Raw genomic sequence first — 26,069 nt, 5'->3', positions numbered from 1 at the left:
TGCCTTAAACACATTGATTTAATCCTCACAAAAAAAACCCATATGGTGGGTACCTAACATCCCTATGTTCTAAATGAGGATAGTGGCCCTTGCCAGAGGACCATGGGTGAGCAAGCATCCTCAGAGAGCTGCAGTTATGCCTTTTGCTTGTGACAGTGACAGTGTTTGAATGAAGCAGCAGATGATACAGGTTTTTTGGTGCAAAGAATTTTAAAATATTTGTGCATTCTGTGTTTCCCACTCAAAGAAATGAGTGATTCAGACTATGGAAATAGATGCCTAAAATCCACAGGACAGAAGCAACACCATAGTCCCAATAGGACAGCTGTTGAGATAAAGCCAAAGCACCACTGGGTTTGTGCTAGAACAGTAACGGCACAGCTGTCTAATTCTTTTCATGAAATGGTTGGAACTGATCAGAAACCAGAGCCACAGGACAGACAATGAAACTCGTCCACAACAGACCTAATATCTTATTCACCCAGGTTGACTTTAAAATTATATCAGTCATGAAAATTATTTCACTGTCTTCTGTTGTGAGTCATTGGGCTATATTTAATTTTAATCATTAAAATGTAAAAATAATAAAAGCCACCAAATAGTCTATAGTCAATTTTCTGATAAAGCAAATTTGTTTTTTCTGCCATTTGTGATTTAAATGGCCTCCAGAAAGTTTTTTGGAACTAAGTGTTAATTAAAAATATGGAAATGGATTTAAAGTACATTACAGCACACAGTGGAAGAATAATCACAAGAGATTTGTTCACAATACCATACCCATTTCTCAATGTGTTTTTTTAACTATCTAGGTTATTGGTTGTTTTTCTGCATGCCTGTTCCTAGAAAAAAAACCTGTGATTCCAATGAAAACAGTAATTACAATTACAACAAATAGGATAAATTGCTATTTGAACAGGAACACGCAGTTTTAGCCACCAAAAGCAAACTGATGCTCCTAGACTTTCCTGTTTACACAGATGAATTTAAGCATGTTCTCAGATTACTTTATAAACCAAATGCTTTTTATATCTTGCCATCTTTAAAAACAAATTCAGTCCTCCATGCCTTACTTTCGTTAGCTTATTCTGAAACAATGCCCTACGGTGCTGTGAGGAACCAGTGAACAAATTATCTTTCTGAAATTCCCTGAGAAGTTATATTTTCAGATATTTAAATAGTGTGCATCTATCTTTTACTTTTCTGAACCTCTAGTTTCTCATCACAAACTCGAGAGAAAGATCATGAACTAGAGAGAAAGATTTTAGGGGATCCATAAAGAAGCAGAGGGGTTTCACTTGCCCCTAAGGATTGGGTATATTCCTTGTAGCTCAGTCAGTAAAGAATCTGCCTACAGTACAAGTGACCCGGGTTCGATCCCTGGTTTGGGAAGATCCCCTGGAGAAGGAAATGGCAACCCACTCCAGCATCCTTGCCTGGAAAATCTCACGAACGCAGGAGCCTGGTGGGCTGCAGTCTGTGGGATCACAAAGAGTCGAGTATGACTGAGTGACTAACACTTACTTACTTACTTACTTATTTACTTATTTACTTACTTACTTACTTACTTATATGGACTTTGGAGTCAAATAGATTTGGGTTCAAGTTCTGAGGGAATTCCACATACTCTAGCTGTGTGACCTTGATCAAGTTACTTAACCTCTTTGAACTTTAGGTTCTTTCCCCAAAATTGGGATCAATAAAACCTCTCCTCACATCATGGTATGAATTGAAGGGCCTAATATTTGTAATATGCTTTCTATAATGTCGTTTCTAATGCCTAGCTTAGAGCAAGTTTCCCTATAAATGAGAGCAGCCTTTTTGCATCATCAGTGTTCAGCTTCCTGGTCATGGCGACCACTGGCACAACTCCAGTGGGTACCATTCAAATTGTTTTGGGGTTTGGGGGCTGCCAGTGGACAACCCATGGAGAGCAATGTGAATCATAGCCCCCAGAGTCAGGCAACAGAAAGTCTAGCAATTTTTTGATGTTACTCCCATCTGAAACTGTAGGGAGAACAGTATCTCTGAGGAATTCTTTAGAATTTTAAGCTACACTGTCTGATAACTATTAGTCAGTTTAATCAATACAGTCAAGTCTTTGAAAAGCTGTTTTGATTGTGCTAATCAAATGAATACTCTAAAACTCCATTCATAACTGAGAAACACAGGCATTGCGCTGATGCAACAGTGAACCATTAGATCTGCTTGTCCAAGCAGTATCATTTTTCAGGACAAACTTTTTAAACTGACTCAGAGCTGATCAAACAGACTAGTAGCCCTGAAAATGCTTTAATGGATGATTACCCTAATGGAGGACTCAACACCTAATGAATGCCTCCTGTGTACAGAAACCTGAGCTGGGGTCCCAGAGACATGGTTCCTACCCTAACGAACTTTCCACAAAGTGGTGGGAGATCACTCATCCATGGTTGTAACTCAAGGCACAATGTAGCAAGTACTATCAAGAGGAGCAGGCAATATTCTGAAGCACAAGGAAAAGGTCACTGAGGTGATTTGAGCTGGCCTGGAAGGCCAGATGGAATATCAGCTGGCAGGGATGAGGGAGAAATACCCTCCCAGGCAAGACACTGGTTGGAAAAGCACCTCCATCTATGCTTTTATTTTTCATATGAAAAAAATATTGAGCACCCCTCAAACTGTGGTACTGGAGAAGACTCTTGAGAGTCCCTTGGACTGCAAGAAGATGAAACTAGTCAATCCTAAAGTAAATCAGTGCTGAATATTCATTGAAAGGACTGATGCTGAAGCTAAAGCTCCAATACTTTGGCCACCTGTTGCAGGAGCCGACTCATTGGAAAAGACCCTGATGCTGGGAAAGATTGAGGGCAGGAGGAGAAGGGAGCGACAGAGGATGAGATGATTGAAAGGCGTCACTGCCTCAATGGACATGAGTTTGAGCAACTCCAGGAAACAGGAAAGCCTGGCATGCTGCAGTCCATGGTGTCGCAGAGTCGGACACAACTGAGTGACGGAACAACAACAGTACTGTGTGCTAGGCACTGTATGTATTTTGTGCAAGCCAAGTACTCCAGTATGGCTGGAGGTACTCAAGATCTGTAAGGCAGGAATTTGGATTTGAAGCCTTCCCAATGGGCATTGTTGTATAAAAGAAGGGAGTGGGTCTGGCAGACATCACTGAGGTGCCCCCAACATGCTTTGTGACTGATTTAATATCAGGAACAAGGGAGAGTTAAGTACTGAAGACAACCTCCAGGTTTTGAGTCTGGCAACCAAAAAGCTGGTGATGCCATCAAGAGATAAAGCAAATGGAGGAGGAGCCAGTTTGGAGAAGATAAATAAGTAGAAATAAATGAACAAGCCACAGCCTGTCTGATTCCAGTAAGCACTAAGTGTGTAATCCAAATATTCCTCTACATCATGACATAAAAATACTGAATCTGAGGCTCTGTATAGGCTGGCGACTGTGAGTCTTGTATAAATAGAGAAAAAAACCACTTGAAATTTAGTAACATAGGATAGAACATCTGTAACTGGGCTAGAGATGACCTAGTTCAACCCCCTAATTTTACAAATAAAGAAACCACATCTCAGACATACTCTCTACTGAATGGCAGAGCCAACCTAGGATTCCCACTGCACATTTAAGGGGGTAAAAAATCCAAATTTCTAAAACATTCAAATCTGAATAAAGATAACCACCTAAATTTTTCAGATGGTCAAGGACAGGGAAGCCTGGTGTGCTACAGTCCATGGGGTTGCAAAGTGTTGGACCCAACAGAGCCACTGAACAACAACAAATTTTTTCAGAGTTGCTGTTATTTCAGTTTTTTAACTAAACTAGCATGATTGATTACTTATAAGTAAAAGGTCTTTTTGATAAAATCTCTTGCTGTATATGCCATTGTCCACAGAGTCAGTTTTGTAGTTAATTTCGAAGAATTCAGATTCCATGAAAAGTCTCGAAACTTTACGGTACATAGAGCTGTTCCTTGCAAGGGAAGACATGCCTCTTCTTAGGTCCTGGAAACAATAATTGTCCCATGTACATAATAAGGGGCTGCCCTGCATGGAAGGAAGGGCTTGGGTGCTTCCTGAAAGAACCATGTTTCTAGAATGCCAGGCACATAATAATCAACAGCAGTTTCCTCTGAAGCAAGAAAATCCTGCCCTACTGACCAAAGAGTGCCTAATACAGTTAAAGAATTAGTTGAGATTTTTAAAAAGGAGGGGGAGGGAGGGGGTGAGAGCTAAGCAGAGGAGAAATATTTATAACTGTGACAACATGTTTCCTTGTAATAATTTGTGAGCCCACTGGAGAAAAAAGAAACATATAAACTATGAATAAAATATCCAAAATATAAACTTTTTGCCTTCTGCAAATTTTCTTAAGTTAAAAGTTAAGATTGAGGTTGACTAAAGTAAATGAGTATATTTTCATGGTCTCTTATTTCCTTGATGCTAAGGGTTACCAACTGATTTACAACTTCCTGTGTTGTTTTTTAATCTATATTTGTCAGCACATTTTTAATGTCAGATTACTTAAAATAGACATTTGGGCCTAAGAGGTCAGGAATAATAATATTCTGTTGACTTTTGTGAAGATTTCATAGCACTTACAAACATTCTAGTTTAGCCCAAAAAAAGCTTTATATTTCTAAATGAAATAAATTTCAATATAGTTTTAAAGATTTTCTTTTTCTTCCAGCTGATGACTTTGGGACTGAAATGTAGCTCAATCCATATACTTTGAAGTTAAGTAAATTGCATGTATAGCTTTCTCCAAATAGTTTTAGCCTCCTTTTACTCACATAGCTTAAACTGGGAAAATAACAGAAAGTCCATGAAGAGACAAAGTCTAGAACCAAGGACTTAGGATTCTTCCATTGTAGTTTCTCTTCTAACCATTATGATTTGTAGTCTCTCATAATGTCTGCAAATTATAGATGCTTGTTCAAAATGAATATTTTCAAGTATAAAAGCCATGAAATAGCTTTATCCTCATATAAGCTATCATAAGATATAATTAAAAGGAAACATTTATAAAATCAAAATTTTAAATTTATATTTCATAATTCAGAATAGACTCTCCACAAAGATAATTGCATAACTCATCTTATTATTCTGACTAACTGATACTTAATTTCCTAATTCTTAAAACAAGAGGTAATTTATAGTATATCCTCAGTTTTAAGCACTAGAAACCTCAAATTTAAATAGAATACACTAGATGAAACCAAACAAAAATTCACCCACCATCAGGGCTGTTTGAAATAGTTTACAGTGAATTCAGTGATATGCCTTTTAGAGTATAACTTAGTAAGCTAAACAGATACACTCTGAGTGGCTTCTAAAAGATATTTTTGAAAACAGTTAGTTTTTTTCTAATTATTTGTAATGGAACTAACCATATTTTCAGTCTCTCACCCTGAGGAAATTGCACAATAAGGACAATTCAAGAATCAAAGTACGGGGTTGAACTTCGTAGTTGTAAGAGCTCTGGTATTTTGATTTTCACAAGAAAGACATGTTGAAAGTTTGCCCTAACTCTGCTTTTGACAAAATTTGTTAAAGGAAATCTTTTTAATTGAACTCAATCTGGGAAACCACAAGCCGCATTGGATACTGGAAAATGAAAAATAAACAGTGATAAATTGGGGGTGGGGGAAAGAAGCAGATTTTCTAATTTTGAAAGTTGAACATAAACACTCTCCTTTTCTAAATAAGGTGATTTGCCATAGTTCTGACCAAGCCACATACCTACCTAATTATGTCATGCTGTCTAAGTCCCAAAAGAGAAGTTGTTTGGGTCCAAGGAATTCATCAAATAAAAGGGCATTGGATATATGTTTGGTATTTTAAAAATTGAGACTATATGGAAACAGGGTGATGGGATGTCATCATTAACAAATTCTTCTGAGTTAATTGGATTGCTTGGGCGATGTTCCAATTAAATATAGAAATAGCATGGACTAGTATCCCCAACATGGCTACTCTAATCTGTCTTCCAGTGCTGGCATTAGAAAGATGATCCTTGTTGTAATAACAGTAATTATAAATGATAGTAATATAATACACCTACAGGTTTAATAACAGTTTCCCTTTGAAGAACTCCCAACATTTTCACCCACATTATCTAATTTGTGCCTTGAAACAATTAGCCAGGTAGCAATTATCATTATCTTCCTTTTACAGATAAATAAACTGAGGCCTAGGGATTTCTTAGCATCACACAATTAGGAATAGAACCAAGTCTAAAACCTATAATTCAGTTCTGTATCTTCCAGATTATTGCCATCTTTAGAAAATATCTGAGTATCTGAAGGTCTGTTCTATCCCTTAGGAAGTGTTTGTACCAGAGCCAGATCAAAACATCTTTTCCTCTTAAATTGCCTTTATAGTATAAGAAGGTACTCTTTTTCAAATTCATTAGAGAGGATTTTGTTGTCTGAGGTCTTTAGATAGGAGTACTCAGATTTCTTTTCAAATTAGAGGGTTGACCTTAAACAGGACACTTAGAAATACTAAAGATGTCTAAAATACTCTGGAATCAATTTCTTTAACTATCTAACTTTAAAAAATTTAAGCCCAAGTTAAACAAGATCAAATCAAGAGATATAAATAAAGTGGGCACAAGGTGTTAACTGAAGTGTCCTAGCCAGACTGCAAATTGGTTTGCTGGCGCCTGCCAACTTAAATTCCTCCTTGCAGGTTTAGCTGGACTGCGTAGTCTTCATTTCCTGTCCTAACTTGTTGTACTGTTACCGTTCACTGTTTAGGTGATTAGTATGTGAATCCAATGGTCTCAGAGCTCTATTAAGTTATAAATGTTCAAACTACCAGTATGCTGTGGATAAAAATAGAAGTTGCTATTAGATGTCTATTCATACCCTGCAGAAGCCTGGCAACATTTTGAACCTTTTCAAAATGTAAATACTGCATATTAAGCATAGGAAAGAAAATTAATGTGCTGCATTTGCGAATTTATTTCCAAGTCAAAAATGCAACTGGGGAGGAGGACTCCTAGCGGAATTGATATTCTACATTTATAGGGTATATTAAGAAATTTGTAATGGCCTGAACACAAAAGAAAAACACTTTAGAAATAGATAATTAAAGTTTCTCCGATAATCTCAGCTTTTGAATTTCCTCTCTTTTCATTTTAAATTTATGGCCTCAGTATGACATTACCAGAGTTGATTGCGTTTTGCAGGTGGCATTCATGTGTTGGTATTTTATGTGTTGCATATTGTGGGCAATGGGTTACAATTTGTGTTAAAATTTTCCAGAATGACACAATACGTCTTAATTAGACTTGCAAATGAGTAATGTTTTTTTTCAAGGAGAGAAAATAGTTAAAACATTACAGGAATTTTTGTGCCTTTTTTCCTTAGTATTGGGGAAGTTTACCATAAAGTTTTCTTTTTGAAACTTTGACATTTTGTAGTAAATTCTGATTTACCTATGAAGTCATCATCTGACAATTCCAAAAAATGTCTCTTTGAAGCATACCAGTTTTTTTGTGTCTCTAGCTCAAAAAGAGTTTAATGAATTTTTCTAGTTTTTTGCCATTCACAGCAATAGAAAATTGTCATTTCAATGGCATTTTTAATATTTCAAATAACTTAACTGAATTTAATAATTGCTATCTTAATCATGGATTTCAGTGATATAAACACTACTGACAAATCACCTCCGGTTTTTCCAAAGAAAAACTATACTAAATAAATAACAGTAAACAAAAACAAACAACAAAAATAAGAAAACAAGTAACAAACACAATAAACTAGAGTTAATGCAACTAGAGTTAATGCTACCAATAATGTTAACACATAAAGTAGAAAAAGAAAACATGAAGTAACACAATTTTCAGATAAGATCTTTATACTTCTCAGACACAGAACAATCTAGAAGCAGATTTTAATTCCTGTAAGTATTTTTTAGACCTAAACTGACCCTGTCCTGAGTTCCAGGAGGTTGAAAATCAAATCCCTGTTATTTATTCCTGTAGTAAATGTCCATTTCATACTGAATATGTAAATTCTTAAATGACTTCTAGTGATTTCACTTGGCTTGTAAGTAAAGATCTTGGATGTTTTTACTGCTGCTTAATGTTTGGTGATGAAATTTTGTACTTATGAGTATAAATTATGCCAAAAGCCATTTACTTGATATTCTTTAAATACCATGGCACAATTCAACTAAACTCAGATTATAAACCATCTTAAATAACACTAATGCAGTGTGCACTTAATGAACACTATGGCCAACTTAAGTTAATTTTCATGTAACAGATAACATCTGGGGGAAATGTATACTGGTAAGTTATGCAAAACAAATTTTCTAGTGACCACATCTGTACATGTTATTTATTGTATGTTCACTTAACAGTTCATTATTCTCTTTAGAAATCTATTCTCTTTCTTTATTAGAGCTTTTAATGTACTCACCTTAGTTCAAATGGTCTGCTCATTATCAGAAAAAATATAAATGGCATTCATATGGAACAACATGATTGCTTTTATTATATCCATTTGTGTGCAAGCATTCAAAAATGGCAAGAGAAACACATTTATTGCTTTACATTCAAAGTAATATTTAGGGGGTATTTGAAAGTCAGGCAAAACCAATCATTTGGTCAAATGATGTACGTGTATAATCAGAAACTCCTGATTTTTAATCCCAGCATTAGGCCTCAGGCAAATCACTTAAAGTCTTTCTCTTTGTTTTCTGATCTGAAGATTATGGGTGCTATTCTCTTATAGACTAAAAGAGGGGGTTGCTAAACCAGAGTACCAAATAGGAGTATTTTTTTAATAAACATACTTTATCCCTTTTCTGTTTTTATTTTCAAGATTTAAGAGGTAACGTATTATACTTTGGAGGGAAAAAAATGAGACAATTACAGTTCTACAGGAATATATAAAATAGTTATAAAACTAGTTTAATTTGCTTCAGCTATTCATAGACTTGAGGAAATTATAATGTTCTTTCAGAAAATCTAACTTAATAAAGCTGACCATGTCTTTCTGTTTTAAATAGATTTTATTACAGAACCAGTGATGTTGTAAAACATGAGGTTTTGTTAAAAAAAAAATACAAAGGCCTAATTGTATTTTTTAAAGAAAGTATTGCATCAGACGGTTTCATTTAAACATATTTGCTGGCTCTGTGCTCTCACCACAATTATTGATTCTAATTTTCCTTAAACTTGTTTTCTAAAAAGGCTACTTAATGGGGAAAAAAATCACCACTATGATGCTCTGGGCACTATGTTTATTTCAAGCTATATATTTGACAATGTACCTTCGTATTACTAATGACATGACTTTACATTTACCCTCATCTGAAATTGGGACATTTCTCTCCCTTACAGTATCTTACTAATGTAACCAAATATAGACTCTTTGTGAAAGAAAAACATAGCTGTGGTTTGGTTCATTGATAGTATGCAAAACACCCTGAAGTAAAGCAATGCTCACTGCCAGTTATTGTACATGAATCAAATAAATGAATAGCTGTATGAGCTACACTCATAAAAATCAAGGAAAATAAAGCCTAGTTCTCAGTCAGAGGTTCAGGTTCTTGGGATAAATAGGAGCTTCACCCCACCAAAGAAACGATAATATGGAGCTGAGGAGTTCCAGGTTTCAAAGTGTGTTTCCAGTACACACACACATGCACACACACACGCACCAGTGCCAAAGACTAAGAAAACAGAGGAGTTGGAGTTGGCAAGCAGTTCAGATAAATTTTATAAAGAAGTCCAGACCACAGGGGATTTAAGGAATAAAATGAGATCCATGAGCACAAATATCTGTTTGCCGGTAAGTATTTAAATGTATAATTGGTTGAAAGAAAGGATACAGGTGGGAAGATGGTAGAATTCTCTACTACCAGGTTGGAGATGCGATCTATTAATGACTTCCACCAAAGGGAAAGAAAATTAGCAGAAAGTGTTAGTCTATGTATGGAAAACTATACCAGCAAGACAGATACAGCAAAAGCAACAAGATAAAATTCTCCTTCATTAAAAGAAAATACTTTTACCTTGCAGGTTATCTCCTGCTTACTTTCTCAGTGCCTGTGGTAAATCAAATAAATTCCAGTCAATTCCTTTCTATCTTCTTTTTTCAATGTCTAACTCACCACCACTCCCCTCAAATTTCTAGTTTCACCCTATATTAAAGTCAGCTTTAGTGAATTTAGTCTCCTTTAGTCAACCAAGTAAATACCTCATTATCTTCCCTTGTCTCTGGACTCCTATATACAGCTTATTTATTTCATCTATAATGTTTCAGAAGACACTGAAATATATTTAACTATTTCACTTTTCTAGCTTAGTAATATAAAGTGTAGGATGACAAAAAAGCAAGCATGCTGAAAAAAGGTACAAATAATTTTGTGAGGAGATGAAAATGCTTGGATGTCCCATTTAGGAAAAAAGAATATTTTACTAATGTGAAGAGACAGAAAGATTATTCTGATAGAGTTTTTTCGATCTTCTATTTTTATTAACATTTAGTCATCGTGGTCAATTTAGGATGAATAATCTTGAATGATGTCATCTAACAGAATAAAGATTAAGTGCTTAATAATACCAGCAACTTCCAAATGTGGCAACATGAGGACATATTACGGTTTACTGAAAACAGCATAGGCCACAAAGTCAGCACACCAGGGCTTAACTCCTAGCCATGTCACCAAGTAATTATTTGACCTTAAGCCAATCATTTAATCTCTTGATTTCCAAATTGCCTTCACTGTAAAGTCACAACACTTCAGTCCTTATTTATATATTTATACTAGGCAGCAACTTCCTATAAGATCAAATTAAAATTAGTAATACAAATTCAAGGCAAAATGTATTGGTATGACCAGGCAATAACCTAGCCTTCAGTTCATTCCAAAACCTATCTAAATCAAAACTATTAGTATGTAAAAGATGAAGTATTATAATATGTGGAAAAGTTAGAAATGAATATGATGATTTCAGGGTTTTTCCAGGCCCCATGGGATGGTAAGTATTTGGTGTTTATGCATTTCTAGATTATTGTCTTAAAATTTGTAGGCACTTTTTTTTTTTTAATTTTTGTCTGCATCTGGTCTTAGTTGCAACACTCAGTCTTCTCTCTAGCTGTCATGAGCAGGTTCCAGAGCACATGGGTTCAGTAGTTGTGGCACATGGGCTTAGTTGCCCTTAAGCACATAGGATCTTGGGCCTCTCAGGTGGCACAGTGGTAAAAAAAATCCACCTGCAAATGCAGGAGACTCAAGACATAAGGGTTCGATACTTGGGTTGGGAAGATCCCCTGGAGTAGGAAATGGCAACCTGCTCCAGTATTCTTCTCTGGAAAATTTCATGGGCAGAGAAATCTGGTAGGCTACAATCAATGGACTCACAAAGAGTCAGACACAACTAGCGTGTACACACACACACATACACTACACACATATGGGATCTTAGTTCCCTGACCAGGGATCAAGTCAGCATCCGCTGCCTTAGAAGGCATGTTCTCAACCACTGGGCCTTGAGGGAAGTCCCAAAACTTGTAGTCTTAAAGACTTTGCCAGCATACAGTGGGTAGCTTCATCTCAGGGCCATAAAAACAAGCTCCTAGGACCTTACTGAATAAATCAGAACATGGGTTTATTGATTTACAATAAGGAATGTAATAGGCATGAAGATCAGAGCACTCAACTGTAGAACAACAAAGTCATGTCTCTAGAACAACTGAGATGAGAAGTCAGCTTATGATCAGAATGTTGCCTTTTAAACATGAAATCAAAGCAAGAGGAACCATTGAGATGCATCAGATGTTTAGTGTCATCAGTACCCTCATCTCTGCTCTCTCCATCAAGGCATGGTGAGATGGATACTTCTTTGACTCGTTTCTTCATTTCCACCGTTGACCACCCATCACCCTTCTCTGATTGGCACAGTCTTGCCACAGAATTGTTAAATGCTTTCAGTGACATCTTGCCTTGCCCTCAGTATTTTTGATTGACTTTGCACATCTCCTCTCTGAGTTACTCTGTGCTAACTTTGTACATTAACCTTGACCTTTATCGTCCTCATCACCAAGTTCTCATGGCCATTTCACCATTGCCTGCAAGAACAGCTAGACTCTACTGAGTAATATCAATCACCATCAGGCTGTCATTGAGTGTTTTAAGATCAAACCCTCTGCCAGAACTGGAGAAGATGCACAGAGAATCTAAAACATGGTCTCTGCCTCCAGAGAACTTGTAGGCAGGAGGAAGGGAACACTGACCCATGGAACAATTCAAGATCAAGGCAGTATAAAATGAAGTCCCAAACTACATAAAATAGAAAAATAAGACAGTGGGGGAAGTAAAATGCTAATTATCAAAGCACAAAAAGCACTAGAGAGCTAAGAGATCTGTGGCATCAATAATTCAGAGTCAATGGCACTTAAAAAATAATAGACTTGGAACTTTATGTATATTGGCTGAAATTGTGGTTACTCACCAGAGCTTTTGTCATAATACAGCTCTTCTCTTCCCCTCTAGCAATTGATAGAGGTTGTGAATCCTGCAGATCACCCTTTCCCTGATCCTCTAGAAGAAGGAATCTCATTTGATATTTACTCAACATTCATAGAGCCATCTCCACCATTGGATATGGAAATAAAGGTATGTTTCGTTTTGTCTCTTACTTCACTGTGTCTCAGTATGATATTCTCTAGTAGGAGAAAAAGAACCAAATGCACTTCATTTTCCTTCCGATCTTTCCTAGTTAAATATAAATGTTTCTTTTGGCATTGATTCACAGGTGGGCCAGCTGAGGGTGGTTCAGCAATTTTAATCTTTTCCGCTCCACCTTCCCCAATCTCTACCTTGATTTTCTCTGAGTAGGTAAAAGCGCCACTTACTGACCTATCATGATGCTCATGAATAATAAAAATGCAGGAAAATGTTAAATCAAAATCCACCTAGATTGACATCATCTCTGATAGAAAAGCAGCCAAGAGAAGTCTGACGTTACATATAAATCAGTAAAGGCTCCAGAAATTACTTGAGCATTGTTTACATTTAATATTCCAGGGGTTGAATCAAGAACAAGGCCCTGAAGAGTCCCACCCAGAAGCCGATACTTCAGAAACTGATCTGGTTGGTTTCACCATTGAAGAGATAAAATCGGTGCTGGACCAAGTCACAGATGACATTTTAATCAGCATTCAGGTACTCAGCCTTGATAGTGTGCTTACTTGATAGTGCTTACTTGATAGTGTGCTTACTTACTTTATTACTTGTTAATTAGCCAACCTCAACCTTAATGTCTGTTAACACTACCCACACTCTGCCAGCAAGAGTGATGCTGATGATGGAGCAGCTCAATGTAATGTCTCCACATAACTCTCAGTTGAGTCATCGGAGACCCAGTAAGATCACAAAATAAATTCACTAATAGCACATTTTGTGGTGTGTTACCAGTTTACAGAATCATGCAGCATCAAGACCCATAAACACTTCATGCCTAGTCACACTGACTGACTGCTCATGCAGGGGTAACGGTGGTACATTTGTCAACAGTAAACACTAAAGCTCAGACCATCATTCTTAGCTTAGTCTTTTCACAAAATTTCTAAAGAGAGGCTTTCTTATCTTTGAACTCCTTCTCAGTTAGTTTGCTCCTTTTCACATATCAGTAAGACCTAATGGATGTGTCAAAGTGAAAGTTGCTTAGTCTCCTCCAACTCTTTAGTGAGTAGCCCTTCTCTTCTCCAGGGGATCTTCCCAACTCAGGGATTGAACCCAGGTCTCCCACATTGCAGGCAAATTCTTTACCATTTGAGCCACCAGGGAAGCCCAGCTAATGGATATATATATATATATTTATTTATTTATTTATTTATATATTAATGGTGTTACCACTGACACCAGTGGCTGCATGAAAATGGTGATGACAACAGCCATCTCAGTAGCATCTGCCAATGATGAATCAGTAGGCTTAGTTTTATACTTAATTTTTTTCCTGTCCAAAAAAAAAAAGAACTCCACCATTTCTACCTCAACACAAAGGCTTGCATCAATTCCTAGGCAAAATGATTAAGAGTCATTTGCATGTTTTGAGAGGATTTATAATTTCTTGTGGAAATAAACATGAACCAATAGGACATTATACTGCATGTTTAAAATATGAATGCATCTCAGGGAAAGATTCAGTTGTTTTTCTGGACATGAGACTACATATAAAAAGCACACTGCATTAACGACAATTTAGAGGGAACAAAAGATTAGCTTGGCAATAGCATACCTTGTTACTTGTTTAATCATCAAGTGTTAATGTACTATTTACACGAACATTTAATAATTCGATGCCAACAGAATCAGCCAAAGTCCTCAGCTTAATAAGGGGTGTTTAGTGTTTACCAGAAATAGTGAAAGGACACGTTTTACACAAAGCTTTATTGTTAACAACACCATGAATGTAATAACTGGTTACTCTGTAGAAGGGCAGAGTGCAGCTGAATTAAGCTGAGTTCAAAACATATCTCCTCTTTATATTTGATAACATTTCATCTAAATATAGTTTATGGATAATCATGGCCCTGGGCTCCTTTGTGATCCTGTGGCTCTGAAATTATCACCAAGGCCCTAGACAGTAATAAAATTGTTTGCAGGCCCTCAAAATTAAAAACATCTTTACTGAGGCCATGTTCCATGTAGTGAGCAGTATGTTTTTTAAATATTCATTGAAATTTTTTTAACATTAGAGTCTGTAGCATTTATACCACTACCCTCATAGCAGAAGGAGTATGATGGTTCTATGTGTAAGCGTTGTCCCACTGGCCTGCAGCCATCCTTACTGGGCCTGGAAGTCCATTAGCTGGCTCATCTAAATATAATTAGGCATAGAAAGAACTTCAGACGCTGGACGACAAGATCCCCTGTCTGGTCGAGAATTAGGCATAGAAAGGACCAGAGGTGAGGGATGCAGATCTTTCAGGTGCCTTGATCATTTCCATATTAAGTAGATTCATGGACATTAGCCTGAGCCAAATTATTGCCAGTTTTTCAATAAAATGGCTTGATGATGTTTATTTATACAGTGTCTCAAGATAGCAAACCCCTTTATATATTTTCTCTCAATAATCCTAGTAAACTCCATTTGAATTAGGCAGGCACTTCTCTGATAAATAAATTGAAAACTAAGAGAAACAGAAATATTAAGTCATTTGTCCAGGGTTTCCAGGGTCCAAAGTTGATGAAAGACCCTGATTGGGGGCTGTGAACTGGGTTCTAGTTCTAATTCTAGTGTTATCCACAAAAACCACATAACCTCTAATATCACAACCAGACTACTTTGGTTTTTAATACTCCAGTGGTGTGGCACTTTTTCAGTGTTTACTGTTGTGTCTTGGTCAAATTCCAAGTCTGGTAATTACTCTCTGCCTACCTAAATTTCTCCCTGTTTTAAACGGGTAAGTTATTTTCCACTTCTAAAACCTGCCTTCCAGTGTTCTTGGCTCTTAAAACTGTCTCATCCCTGTTCAAAGGTAGCCACTTATCAGTGGTCAGTATATATAAACCAGTGACTTGCTGTAGGAACATTTAATGAATTATTATTTGTAATATATTCTAAATTTTCCAATAGTTTTTTATCCTTCTTTATCTAAAAATCATACTCAAAAAATGTCATGTTAATGTATGGCAAAAACTACTACAATATTGTAAAGTAATTAGCCCCCAACTAAAATAAATAAATTTATTTAAAAATATATATATATATAAAAAGGTAAAAATCATAGTCTTATTATAATTTTTGTAGGAAAAGGCAGTAGTGAATCCATGTTTTGAGTACAGTTTTTTTCAGAGCTCATTCTTCATTGTGGTTACAAGCATATTTCACTTTCTGTAATTCAGAAATTTCTTAAAATAGTGTGAATCCTTAAATTTTTTATGTTAATCTACTTACTTTCCCATTGACTCACTTTATAGCTTCAGAAATTTATTAAGAATGAAGTTATCTTGGCCCTGAGATGTTAATTAAAATTATACTGAATAGAGCAAACATTTTAAGCTTATATAGCCTAGGTATTTTAATTTTAAAGATACATTTAAAATGAAATTAGTTTGGCCCTGAGTTATATAATAAAAATTATACCCAATGGAGCAAACTTTAATATATTTAAAGAATTATATTTCAGAGAAATATGAGTGCTAGCACTAAATTCTTGCATTCGTATTTCAGAGAAATATGAATGCTAGCACTAAATTCTTTCATTAAATGTTGGCTGTTGGCCCTATCTTAAGCAGTTGCATAAAATAATGTGAAAACCTTAAGAGAAGTTTGCCATCTTGGGACTGTAGGTATTTTTAGGTCAACTTCCCAGGTTAGAAAAGCTGAATGGGAAATCACCTCAAGAAGTAATCACTGAGAGGCTGTTGACCCTGGGTCATGGATCTTCCATTCTTTCCTAAAAGGCAATAGAACCATACCCTATCCTGGGGCTTGTAGATAGCACATCTGGTCATCGGTGTTCTGAGGATTAACATGGAGACACTGTAGACCAAGGACAACCTGTTCCCGGCCAGACAGGGGATCTTGACGTCCAGTGTCCAAAGTACTGATCACCATGGTCTGGAGATCTGAGATGTGTCCCTCGGTCAGCACAGCTCTAGCAGGCATGCTCCTGACCTTTAGGAGCCTTTTCCCCAGAGAGCTCACTTGCTGGCAGTCAATTCTGTCTCAGTGAAATACCAAAAAGACCTCCAGGTTAATGTGAAAACCGTGATGAAATAGGGAAACAGAAGCTGGAAGATAATAATACATCTGTCCTTAGTTGAAAAGAAATGAGATTATTGGTGGACCTAAAATACATTTAATTGAAAGTGGGAAGAGTCAATTGTCTAGTTAGACCAGTGCTTCCCAATCCTTTGGAACTGTAACAGAATCATTTCTTCAAACTATTTCATGCCCTGTATGATATAATATATAGCCTGCCATAAAGAAGCAGAAGTAATATTTTTTTAAAATATAGCACAATATCATGATAATGAAATAGTATAACATCAGTGAATATATCACAGAATTGGGAGTTAGAATTATGAATTTAAAAGTTAACACACTTGGAATTATGAATTTAAAAGCTAACATACATGAAATTTAACATTCTTAATTTTAAACTACTTAATTTTTCGATAAGAACTAAAGGTGGTTAAGTGACCTGCCCAAGGCTGCAGAGCTAAACTAATCCCTAGGTCTCCACACTCCTAGACCCTTCCTCCTTTCAGCTCTCCCAAAATTATGCCCGAGGGGATTATAGGTTCCTAAAAATAAGACATTTCTTTTGTAACCTGGACAACCATGCTCATCCCTCATTGCCTCCTTCACTTAGCACTAAGAAAGGAAAAGAGGAAAAGCCAGAGGCCAGACTTGACCCCAGGACTTGATAAAACTTGAGCCAAAAAAGACATACTCCAGCGAGAACCCAGAATTATTGGCACCGATGTGATATTTTCAGAAATAGTTGCTCTTAACTGTGAAAGTGAAACATTATCTCATCAGATAAGGCAAGCAGGTAGACCTTTTCAAAACTAGCTGGTATAATTACACTTATAAATAAATAAATAACAATGAAGGTATATTTGGACCAAAATCAGTATTTGATTTTTTAAATTTCTTGTATATAAATTAAAATGTTTCTTAAAATACAGTTACCCTGATGACCTCAAATTAGGTCATAGGCATTAAAATTCTACATTTCTAATTACTTATTAACATATATGTGTATGAACTATTCCTCATATGCTTGTTGACTATTTTAAATCACCTAAACAAAGACCCCAGGTTTACCATGCCCCCTGCCACTGGTTTCTCTGTACATAATTTTATAATCCACCATGAAAAAAGGAAGACATTTCCAGGGCTACAAATGTTCAGCTAATGTGAAAATATTTTTGGAATTGTGCAGGTAGCAGTGTTAGTCCACAGAATATCACTGCCAGAGGCTAAATGCTATCATAACCACAGCAAACACGAAAACCTGTCAGCAACTGCTTACTTTTTTATACCAAAACTATATCACAAAGGGCACAATTTCAAGAGTTGTATATGTGGCGAATACTCTTTAATTATGAGAATCATTCTAATTGTGAGATTATTTGTGTTGTGATTTCACAACAGAAGCTTTCTGGGATCCCAATTAGAATGTATTACACGGGAGACAAAAACATCCATTGCAGAGGGGTGGCAGTACCAACAACACTGCAATAACTGAGCCTAGAGCAGTTATTCTGATTCGGTGCTTATTGGTAAAGTCTGTCTGAAAATGCAGATAAATTAGCCTATCTTCCAACACAAGCCTATGTGAAAAATGGCTGTCCAAATACCACTTCCTGTTCATAGCAGACATGCTATACATTGGGAATGTGCAGAGAAATATGATAAAGTGTTATCACATCACTACAGGCTGAAACACGGCTATGTCTGCAAAACAGGAAGGTGTGTGAGGGATAATGTCTGTCTTTAGGCACTGTAGTATGTCAAAACCGCAAAGACAATGTGCAGCAAAAGATAGCTCCACCATAACCACTTTTTTATGATTGTCTTCACAGACCGAGATAAACGAAAAGCTGCAAATACAGGAAGAGGCCTTTAATGCACGAATAGAAAAATTGAAAAAGGCCTGAGGACTCCGAACCGGGAGAGTGATACTAAAACTTCACGAGACAAACAAAACCAGCCGGAATCATAGACTCTCTAGAGCACCAGATCTCCTTGATGTAGTTGAGAGAGGAAAACCAAGCCCCACTTTTTATTATCCTAACTAATTAGAAAAGTATTGGCCCCAATTTCTCTATCTCCTGTCCCATAACAACCTCTGAATTTATTGCACTGTGTGTAATAAGAACATTTTTATATAAGAGTTTGGAGAACCATATATAAAAATACAATTACTTTTATAATACCCCTTTGACATTTTGACTAGTAAATGTTATTCATCTTCAAGGAGAATGAAGTCAACATTTTAAAGTGAAGAAGAATAATAATGATTTTATCCATATTGACCCAAATGAACTGCCACATTGCTGAAGCCTTGTGAACACAGACCACCACCATACTGCTGAGGGTAAAATTTGCTAAACAATAGCAATTCAAATGCATGTACTAGGTTTTTTTTTCCTCCTTAAATCAGTTGGTTTTCTTATTTAAATGTTTCAGTGTGAAACCAATTTTCTGAAATTATATAATGCAGTTTGAAGCACTTTAATTTATTCTGTACTGTATTTGTTATTTCTAATCTTGTTACTCTCCCGGGAGAATACATGACCTATATAAAAAGAAGCAATGTATAAATGGTTATTAAAGACCAACCTATATATAGATTGTAAAAATCTTAAATACAAATCAAACTCACAGACCTCTTAAAATTAACCATTGTATTGCAGTAGAATGATTGAAAACATCTCAAGCCTTTAAATACCACTATTAAAAATATAATTTCAAAAGAAAATATCCATTTGCCAACTGATTGTCCCTATTTTGGCAAATTAAATTGACTACTACCTTGGCCCTTTCCCAATTTCTGAGACTTCAGAGTGTTCTAGAATGTAGAGCATTGCAAGGAGGGGACCATTTCTCCAAGAAGTTTCCAGTTTATATTGGAACCAAATGTACTTGCATCTGGGTGGCGCTTGGTCGAATATGTTCTGTCCGTGCTCTGACCTTGGGCTATAACCTTGCTTACTGCATCAGTACCAAGGGGACTGCCCAAAATATATTCATTTAGGGCAGAGACAGATCTGGAAGCATTTGGGTTTTTTTAACTACACTGATCAGCAAAGTAAGAGAAGTCCTTAAGATGAAACTATGTTCATTTATTGTTCATGCAGTTCCGAGTCTGGAAGGCCTGAATGAGCTAAGGTGTTTCTTCTCTGAGCTGTCCTTCCTAACTGAAAATGGTGATGGCCATCAGAGATCACTAGAAGGGCTCACAAGTCTTAATTTCATCAATCTGTCTTTTTTCCAGGGAAAACAGAGGTGAAACGAGAGAAACCACAAATAGGAAATAAAGGAGCTTCTTAAAATACCCTGTACAGCTTCAAATGCAACCATTGGCACAACAGTGGACCTCCATTTCTAATTAAGAGTGCTGATTTTGAGCAAAGGTACAAACAGTTCAAAACTGAATTAAAAATAAGCAGTTGGATCCCTAAAAACTATACAAAAACAATACCCTATATGAAAGGCGAAAGCCTGCCTCTGGAGTAAGACTCCCAGGGTCTGATGTGTGACTTTGGACAGGCTGCTCACCCTCTAATTGGTCATCTGTTAAGTGAAGATAATACTTATTTTTTGCGGTTGTTCTGATAACTCAATGAATTCACATTAAAGGACTTTTTCCCCTAAGGTTTGGTTTCTGTTTACCTCTTGAAAGTGAAAGTGAAGTCGCTTAATTGTGTCTGACTCTTGACCCCATGGACTGTAGCCTAACCAGGCTCCTTAGTCCATGGAATTTTCCAGGCAAGAGTACTGGAGTGGGTTGCCATTTCCTTCTCCAGGGGATCTTCCCAACCCAGGGATCAAACCCAGGTCTCCCGCGTTGCAGGCAGATGCTTTACCGTCTGAGCCACCAGGGAGGATAACCCAAAACCCACTGCCCATCCCTGATACCCACTGTCCAGTTGTTTGGGGCAGCCACTTTGCCAGAATTCCCAGCCTTCTCTGTCTCTCCACTGGAACTTGTGGATCGGTACGTTCCCCCATGGAGACTAACTTGTCACCCTGTTTTCTTATGTCTTTAGTGTTGGAGCAACCCAGGGATCCCTGCAGTGGCCTGACTGTAACATCTAATAATAGGAGAAAGAGCAATTGTAGTAGCAGTAACTACAAATTTTGATTCACAGTCTCTGCTCTTTTAAATTAATTTTGAATCAATAAAGCAATATATGCACTGTTACCAAAAGAAAAAAAAACAGTGTAGACAATGAAAAATAAATTTCACCCTGGCTAGGTACCTTCATTTCTTTTCCCATGAGGAACCACAGGTTCCAGTAAGTCCATAGGAAAGTATTTTTTGCCCATTTAAACCACTGGATACGTGTATAGAGTGGTCTTCTTTTAAAAAAAAAAAAAACCACACACACACAGTTTGCATTGTTCTTTACATTGCTTTTTTTGTGAAATAATATATCTTAAGATAATTCTCTATCAGTATTTTTTAGTGACAGCCCATGTGGTTCGTAGAGTTGGATGTGACTGAGCACACACTTTTTAATGACTATGTATAGAGTATTTCATTTTGGAAATTCCATAACTTTTAAACTATTTCTATTAATGGACTTTGTATTGTTTTCAGTACTTTTGCCTGGAGAAGGAAATGGTAACCTGGGAAATCCCATGGACCGAGGAGCCTGGTGGGCTACAGTCCATGGGGTTGCAAAGAGTCTGACACGACTGAGCGGCTAACACACACTTCTGCTATCACAATGTCGTGTTGCCATCTGTGTGAACATGTATGATTATACCTCAAGAATGAATTCCTAAGGAGAGGAATTTCTAGGTCAAATTTTATTTGCATTTCCAATTTTGATAGATACTGCCAGTGTCTTCCAAGGATATTTTACCAACAGTGTATGGTAACTCTTTCTCTACATCATTACTAACAGATGCATTAGACAGTTTTTTATCTTTAGTATTCTGATAGAAAATACTGTCAAACTCTCGTTTTAATTTGCTTTTACTGCTTTATCCCACAAAGATTGAGCACCTTCCATATGTTTATAAGCAAATTTAAATATATATGTATGTATGTACACATATATATATTGTATATGTACATTTAAAGGCTTCTCTGTTCAGACGATAAAGAATCTGCCTGCAATGCAGGAGACACGGGATTGACCCCTGCTTCAGGAAGATCCCCTGGAGAAAGAAATGGCAACCCACTCCAGTATTCTTTCCTGGAGAATTCCATGGACAGAGGAGCCTGGCAGGCTATAATCCATGGGGTGGCAAAGAGTCTGACATGACTGAGCAACTAACACTTTCACTTTCATATACTTTTAATCCTCCTAATAACCCTAAGAGATAGACAGACAGATATTACTGGCCTAATTGTATAGTTAAGGAGCCTGAAGCTTAGAGAGATGACTAACTTGAACCGAATTGCACAACTGACAACTGACAGATCAGGGCTTGAAATCCAGGTACGACCTGTTTTACAGATGAGGAAACTGGAGCAGAGAAAAAAATTTAAGTAACCTTCCCATGATTACACAGCCAGTAATGGTTGAACCAGGTTTTGAACTTAGGCTTGTGTGATTACAAAGCCCATATACTTAACCTTACCGTCATCTACTTATAGTTGATATGAAACAAAGGGAAAACTGACCATTTGGGGTTCTAGTTATAATAAGGGAACAAACTTATTTGTATTGTAAGCATATTAAGTATTTAGAAAATGTATGCAGAGATGGAATACATAACCCTGCTCCATTTGCTCATTTATGTACATGCTATATATTCATTGAGTACCTACCATGTGCCCAGGCATTTAGTAGTGAGCCAAACAGACAGGGCCTCTGTCCTAATAATCTAGGAGAGTTCAGTTCAGTCACTCAGTCGTCTGACTTTTTGCAACCCCATGGACTACAGCATGCCAGGCCTCCCTGTCCATCACCATCTAGGAGAGGGAGACAGCTAATACTGACTATAATAAAGACAGGTTTCAGGAAATTATGAGCGTATTGAAAAAAGAACTTGATCTCGTCTGGGAGATCAGGGAAATTTCTCACATGTTTTGCCCCTTGAGACACAAGAGGTAGGATTGGAAGAGGTAGGATTTAACTTCACAGAAGGTGGAGGAAGATGGATTTCATGTGGAGAGAGAGAAGCATGTGCAAAGTCCCTGGGGTACAGAGGAAGCTGTACGACTGGTCACAGCCAGAGCTCTCTAAGGGGCCTGTAGCCCCACAGTACAGATTTTTATTTTTACCCTAAAAGCAATGGGTTACTTGCTGATAAGTTTTAAGTAGTCAGTGACATCAGATTCATATTTTTTAAAAGGTCATCTCCCAGTTGCCAGGACTTCTATACATGGAGGCGTGGAAAAGAGCAAATTCTCATAAAAGCTATAGCTCCACTTCTTAGCAGTTTCTAAGAGTGGGAGAAATAAAGAACATTTTTTACTTTTTTAGTCACAGGGTCCACCTACTCTACACAGTCTTTGGCACAAAGGCAGCCCTCTGAGGAGCCACCTGAATAATAGTCACAACCTCTCACATAGACATGTAGCAGCCTTGCTCTTACCATCCACAGTGAGATAGCTTTTCTCCATTTGTAGGAATAATCTGAGGTGATTTTTTCCTCACCCCCACAGAAAGTTTCAAATAGAAAATATACTCATGATGATATAAGCAAGCCACAGACTGCCACTATTTCAGGTATTTGCAGGCACTGTTGCACCTAAATATAGCTGTGGAGTCATTTTTCCAAAATCCGAATATAAAGCCCTTATTTCTCTCTTCCATTTGATTGGAACCATTCAACCATCCTGGTAGATAATAAGTTTGCATGTTCTTAGATTGCATTTCATTATGCTTCAGTTCCCCTAGAGAAGAAACGTGCTACTTTTCTCAACAATTGCAGAGGAGAAATACTTATGATATCCTAAGTTTCAGAGTCTCAGGAAGATGTCCCTCCTCTGGACATCAAAATCTTTTTTTTTCTGGACATTAGTTTGTTAAATAAGAGGAGTCAGGACCTCTTTGTAGCAGCCAAAATAACTGTTAGTAACAAAAAGGAATCTAAATCAAAATAATACCATCTTGTTGGAATTCAAATTTCAAAATTAAGAGAGAATATGAAAAATTCCTTTGGTTCTTACGGTCCTTCTCTTGTTCATGGAACTGCCAACAACAGAGATCAATTCATCACATTTTTGTCGGAGCTGCCAGAGTTTTGTGTTATTTAACTTTTAGCTTCAGGGAATGTTGAGTGCAGATGTCTCCAATGGTCATTTGGTGTTTCTTTTTTTAAACCTAACTTGTTATTTACTCAGGGCACTTTCTAGGTATTAGGATGAAATAAGACAGATAAGGTCCTTGACTTCATGGAGTTCATGGAATTGATGCTATCCAGCAACTTGAAATCAAGCTTGGTAATGGTCACCTGTCATCCTATCATCTAAAAAGGTTTAATACAGCCTCGATATCAATATTTTTATTGAATATCAATCTCAAAATCAAAATGAGGATAAAAGCCCTTGTTCTTATACCAGTGAACATTTATATTAAGGCACTGTCAAAACATGACCTTCATAAAGCCAAGGTGCAAATTCAAATAGAATAAAAGTAACATGATACTTATTTTCCAGTCCCAAACCAGAATTAATCCCTTACAGTGACTAACAACATATTTATAGATTTTATTTCCTTATCTTTTTCTGTATAATCATTGGTTCTATTATTTTTTTATTAACATTATCCAATCCCCTTTTCAGCTATGATTGAACTTCATGGATTAGGATAAAGTTAAAGTTTGCACTGAATTTGTAATCATCAAAAATTCAAGACAAAAGAATAAAATATGTTTTTACTCTACTTGCCAGATCCAGAACTTGCCACATCTGCTTAGGAAACATAGCTGAGTGATTGGAACAAACATAATGACCCACAGGATTCAGTTTTAAAATAGTAGGACTATAGGAACATAGTACTGAAAGTTTTAAACATCATGTAGTTCAGTTCTTTGCAGATGAAGAAACTGAGGCCCCAAATAGTAAAAACTCTATGATCACATGGCTAATTTGTGGCAGGGCCCAAACTAGAATCCAGATCTTCATCCATGCAATCGTTCATTCATTTTTCAAATATCCTGATATTCAACAAATATTTACTGAGTATCTTCTGTAGATAAGAAGCTATGCTAAGCATTTATAAACAAAAACCAACATAATCACTGACCTCATGGAGTTTCTAGTCTATTGTAAGAGGTGGATTTTAATCAATCACACAGACAATTATAAAAGAATAACTGTAATGGGTACCGTGGGGGAAAACAGTATAGTCTACAATGAGAGCTGATTTTGAGGAATTTGAACAATCCAGGCAAGTTCCCCTGGGAGAATCATGTTGAAAGGATGAGTAGGCACAAATTAGGCAAAGAAGGGAGAAAAGAGTTTTTAGGCAAAGGGAACAGCAAGTGCAAAATCCCTGGGAAAAGACAGTAAAGGAAATAGAGGATGTGAAAGGGGGCCTGTGTGACTAGAGCCTTGAAAGGGAGAAGGGGCGTTTTCCAAAATTGAAAATTAATAGATTAAAGTAGCAGTTCGCAACCTTTTTGGTCCCAGAAACCGGTTTCGTGGAAGACAATTTTTCCATGGTCGAAGGGTCGGGAGGAGGGGGGATGGTTTTGAGATGATTCTCATAAGGACTGCAAACCTAGATCCTTTGCATGTGCAGTTCACAGTTCATGCTCCTATGAGAACCTAATGCCACCGCTGATATGCCAGGAGGCTGGAGCCCAGGTGGCAATGCCAGTGATACAGAGCGGCTGTAAATACAGATGAAGCTTTGCTCACTAGCCCGCTGCTCACCTCCTGCTATGTGGCCTGGTTCCTAACAGGTCACGGACCACCGGGTGTTAGAGACCCCTGGGTTAAACGATATTAGATTATGTTGGGATAAAGAGTTTTGTCTTTGTCCTGAATATATTAATAGTAAGTTATTGAAGGGTTTTCAACAGAGACTTGAAGGTGGCTGGTGAGGAACAAGCACATTTGAACTATGCAGTGAGGACTCTAACTGCAGTGGGGAGAAGGGACTAGGGAGGATGAGGTTCCTGGTCCTCTTTCTGTGACTCCACATATGTATCAGAAACTGTCCAGCAGACCCCTTCTCCTATTTTTCCTAAGCACATGGCTAGTCTCCATTTTCCTGATCCCTTTGCAGTGAGGTATGACAATGGGACCAGGTTCCAGCCAGCAGAATGTGAACACAAGCGCATTGTGCTCCTTGAAGGGTATCACTCAAGACCAGACCACACCTCGTCCATGTTCTATCCCTCCCCTCTCTGCTGGCTGGATGGCAGTGAGGCAGTGAGGACTGGGAGGTGACAG

At 37.1% G+C, this 26,069-nt stretch overlaps 1 protein-coding gene across 4 annotated transcripts in view; it reads left to right on the top strand.

The window, feature by feature from the left end:
- CABCOCO1 (ciliary associated calcium binding coiled-coil 1) overlaps positions 1–20,359 on the top strand; it is a 150,523-nt gene extending 130,164 nt beyond the window's left edge. For 3 of the 4 annotated variants that reach the window (XR_014076539.1, XM_081569062.1, XM_081569063.1), the window contains 3 exons: positions 12,514–12,636; positions 13,048–13,185; positions 18,565–20,359. Coding sequence is in view for 2 of the 4 variants with exons in the window: in XM_081569062.1 (XP_081425188.1) it covers positions 12,514–12,636; positions 13,048–13,185; positions 18,565–18,639 (336 nt within the window). In the remaining 2 variants the exon portion in view is untranslated. The remainder of the gene's footprint in view (positions 1–12,513; positions 12,637–13,047; positions 13,186–18,564) is intronic. The other variant, XR_014076538.1, reaches the window with a different exon arrangement.
- The last annotated feature ends 5,710 nt before the right edge of the window (positions 20,360–26,069 follow it).

This window comes from Giraffa tippelskirchi, chromosome 2, assembly GCF_054371585.1.
Source record: "Giraffa tippelskirchi isolate mGirTip1 chromosome 2, T2T-mGirTip1v1.2.pri, whole genome shotgun sequence".
Taxonomy (NCBI): Eukaryota; Metazoa; Chordata; class Mammalia; order Artiodactyla; family Giraffidae; genus Giraffa; species Giraffa tippelskirchi.
The sequence above is the reverse complement of the archived record's forward strand: the minus strand, read 5'-3'. Positions and strand labels throughout refer to the sequence as shown.